Source organism: Scardinius erythrophthalmus (genome assembly GCF_964197995.2).
Source record: "Scardinius erythrophthalmus genome assembly, chromosome: 5".
Lineage (NCBI taxonomy): Eukaryota > Metazoa > Chordata > Actinopteri > Cypriniformes > Leuciscidae > Scardinius > Scardinius erythrophthalmus.
The window spans coordinates 43,331,647-43,334,716 of record NC_138225.1 but is presented as its reverse complement, the minus strand read 5'-3'; the positions used below and the strand labels follow the sequence as shown (position 1 = coordinate 43,334,716).

At 38.9% G+C, this 3,070-nt stretch overlaps 1 protein-coding gene across 1 annotated transcript; it reads right to left on the bottom strand.

The window, feature by feature from the left end:
* Positions 1-452: 452 nt before the first annotated feature.
* cd180 (CD180 molecule) lies at positions 453-2,673 on the bottom strand (the record flags this gene model as incomplete). The annotated part of the gene is made up of 3 exons (XM_081364787.1): positions 453-2,184; positions 2,280-2,440; positions 2,572-2,673. The coding sequence occupies 3 exons, from the start codon at positions 2,671-2,673 to the stop codon at positions 453-455; spliced, it is 1,995 nt and encodes a 664-aa protein (XP_081220913.1).
* Positions 2,674-3,070: the final 397 nt, after the last annotated feature.

The window sequence follows — 3,070 nt, the reverse complement described above, 5'->3', positions numbered from 1 at the left end:
CTGTCAAGAAAAACAACGGGTTAAACAGTATTTCAGATAGCTAGAAAAAAAGAAAAGAAAGGATAGCTAATTTTTACCATCTGTGGCTGACCATTCAAGGAAGCAGTTAAAGTGATTGAAAAGGGACATTAGACCTTGATCTTTTTAAAAACTCTGAACTATAAATAATAATAATAAAACAATAAAAATAAAATAATAATTTCAGTTACAGTATATATATATATTTTTTTTTAATTTAAGGCTTTGATTCTGTAGATTGCCATATTTGATCTCCGACTTAAAGCAAACATTAATCCCAGACAGCAATATAGTGTCGGCCCCAGATCCGGGCCACAACCGGTACAAGTGGATTCAACGCATACCAGATGTGGGCTGGATCTGGGCCGACACTATGTTGCTGTCTGGGTAGCTTGCATACTGTATGAAGGAAGCCCAAACTAAATTTTCTGAATTTACAGCTGTGTGTATCTCAAATATCTTCTAATTCTCCTGACAAGGCAGAAAACGGCAGATGCAATTATAATCACAACTAGAATTATAATAAATACAATTACTCCAACAGGAAATTCGCATTGAAGTTTAGCATCAATAATCCTTGTTTCTGTTGCATTACAAACTGTCTCCATTAAGTGTTTTACTTTGACTGTGTTTTTCTTAACCCAGTTGATGAACTGAAAGTTGCTACAGTTGCATACTAGAGGATTGTAACTCAGATCAACAGTACTTCCTTTTCCCAAATTCCTAATACTTCCAACATCCACTGTCACAATGGCATTACTGGCAAAGTTAAGCTGGATCGAATACAGGGAGTAAAACCCAGAGGTGCTCAGTTTGACAAGCTTATTTTCACTCAGGTCTACTTGCCTGAGCTGTGTGAGAGCTTTAAACAAGTTCTCTCCAAATGCAGTTATTTTACATGAAGATAAAATGAGGGTTTCCAAAAGAGGGACGTATTTAAAGAGCTCTGCATGGCCAAGAACCCCTCCTTGAATGGGGTTCCCCTTCAAATTGAGGAGTTGCAAGGTTTTCAAGCCATTGAAGATGTGCATATTTGTCAGACTTGTATTTGACCAGGAAAGATTTAGAGTTCGGAGATTCTGTAGATTGCTGAATGGTGAGCTGTCGTTCAGAGTGTAAAGTGAATGGCTGAAGTCCAAGTGCTCCAGCTGTGGAGATGCACTGAAAGGCTGTGAACTCCACACCATTGGTAAGCTATAGCTGAGATTGAGGAGCTTCAGTTCACTCAGACCAAACAGCTGGTCGTTACAACAAGGTCCTTTGAGTTTTACTGAACTATGACTGAGATCCAGCTCCTCTAGGACTCTGAGACTCTCCAAGCATCTATTGCTGAAACCGAGGGGCTTTGAGTTTCCGCTCACGGACAAGTGCGTAAGCATGGGAAAGTTTTTGGTGTTGATGTTGCAGACATCTGAAAATTTGTTTTCATCTAGCACCAGATGGGACAAGTTGGACAGGCCAGTCATGTTAAAGGGCAATGAATCCAGGTGGGCTCTGGTAAGGTCAAGCTTTTTAAGCCCTTCAAGGCAATGAAACGTGGAATTATTTAGGTCTAAGAAATGCTGAAGCTGGAAATCTAGGTCAGTCACGAGGATCTTGCAAAAAGATTGTAGAGCAAGTGATGGTATGAACACATTTGGATCGGTTTCATACAATCCCAGATTCAATCTGTTGGTTGTAATACCTTCAAGCCCTCTCAGAAGGGAGGAAAAGGTTATTTTTCTGAAGCAGCCACTGAAATCAAGACTACTCAAGTTCAGTGACTGGAAAGCACCTGGTTCTATAGAGACAAAATCGTTTCCTTTGAAGCTGATGCTCATCCCGACCACATTGTGGATTGGTTGCAGGTCAGTCAGACTTATCCGGTCAATAGAGTTCATATCCAGCTGCAGGCTGTTCACGTTTTGCCAGTGGAAACTGCTTAGTCCATCTAATGAGCGAATGCCACTTCCCCCAAGGTCCAGAACCTCCAAATATGCAAGATTATCCGATGGGATGTCTGATAGGCTTTTGATTTTTGACTGAGCTAGGCTGAGATTTTTCAATGCTAGTGGTCCAGAAAAAGCTCTACTTGCGATGAACACAAGTGGGTTTCCGATTAGGATTAGGACTTCCAAGTCAGGCTGATATTTAAAAATGTCTTCATACATGAAAGTGATACCACACCTGTAAGTTTTAAGGTTTGAGTGTAAGAAGAAGAAACATTAGATTCTCTGATACACTGTTTTACACAACTCAAAAAGAAAACTTGCTTTGCTCACCTTGTCAGGTCTAATGAATGCAAGTTATTTAGCCTCTGAAAAGTGGAGTTGTATAGGGCGGGCAGGTGGTTGAAGCTAAATTTCAAAATTTGGACAGAATTTGGTACCTCATCTGGAATGAATTGTAGGTCCATACCACTACAATCATAGCCTTTAGCTATCTAAAAAAATAAACATGAGTGTTACACTGTACAGTAAGATAGGATAAAACTTGACATTAACAGAATTAATTCATGCTTCACATTTGTCCATTGTGTAGAAAACCATGCAAACTAAACAACCATAAATGTACCTGTTGACACTGTCTGCTAGCCCACGGTGTTGCTTCATTATGAGCTAAAAAGTGAAACAGAATAGTGTAACATAACATGTAAAAAACAAAATGCCTCTCCATTGTGTACAGGACAGAAGAGAACAATAGCTCCTCTTCAGTCAAATATATATATATAAAATAGAGGAAGTACAGTAAGATAAAAAAAAATCAGCTGTAACTTCCCTACAGTAATAACTTCCCACTTCAACAATGGTTTACTGTATGGTTATAAAAACAGAGTTTCATTGTCCTGAAGTACAGTAAGCAAACGCATTCATTCTCAGCCATGTGGGCAAAATGGTACCTCTTTTAATGTGGTTAAATAGATGAGAACATTTCAAAAATCAGCTGATCCTCACTACATTTGTTTTTGGTTTTGTTTTTTGAATTTTTGCTTGGTGGTACAAGAGGTCTAAAGACCTATAAGGAAATGGGTGGTTCTTAAATATGAGTCTGCAAACTGCAAATACAGATACCA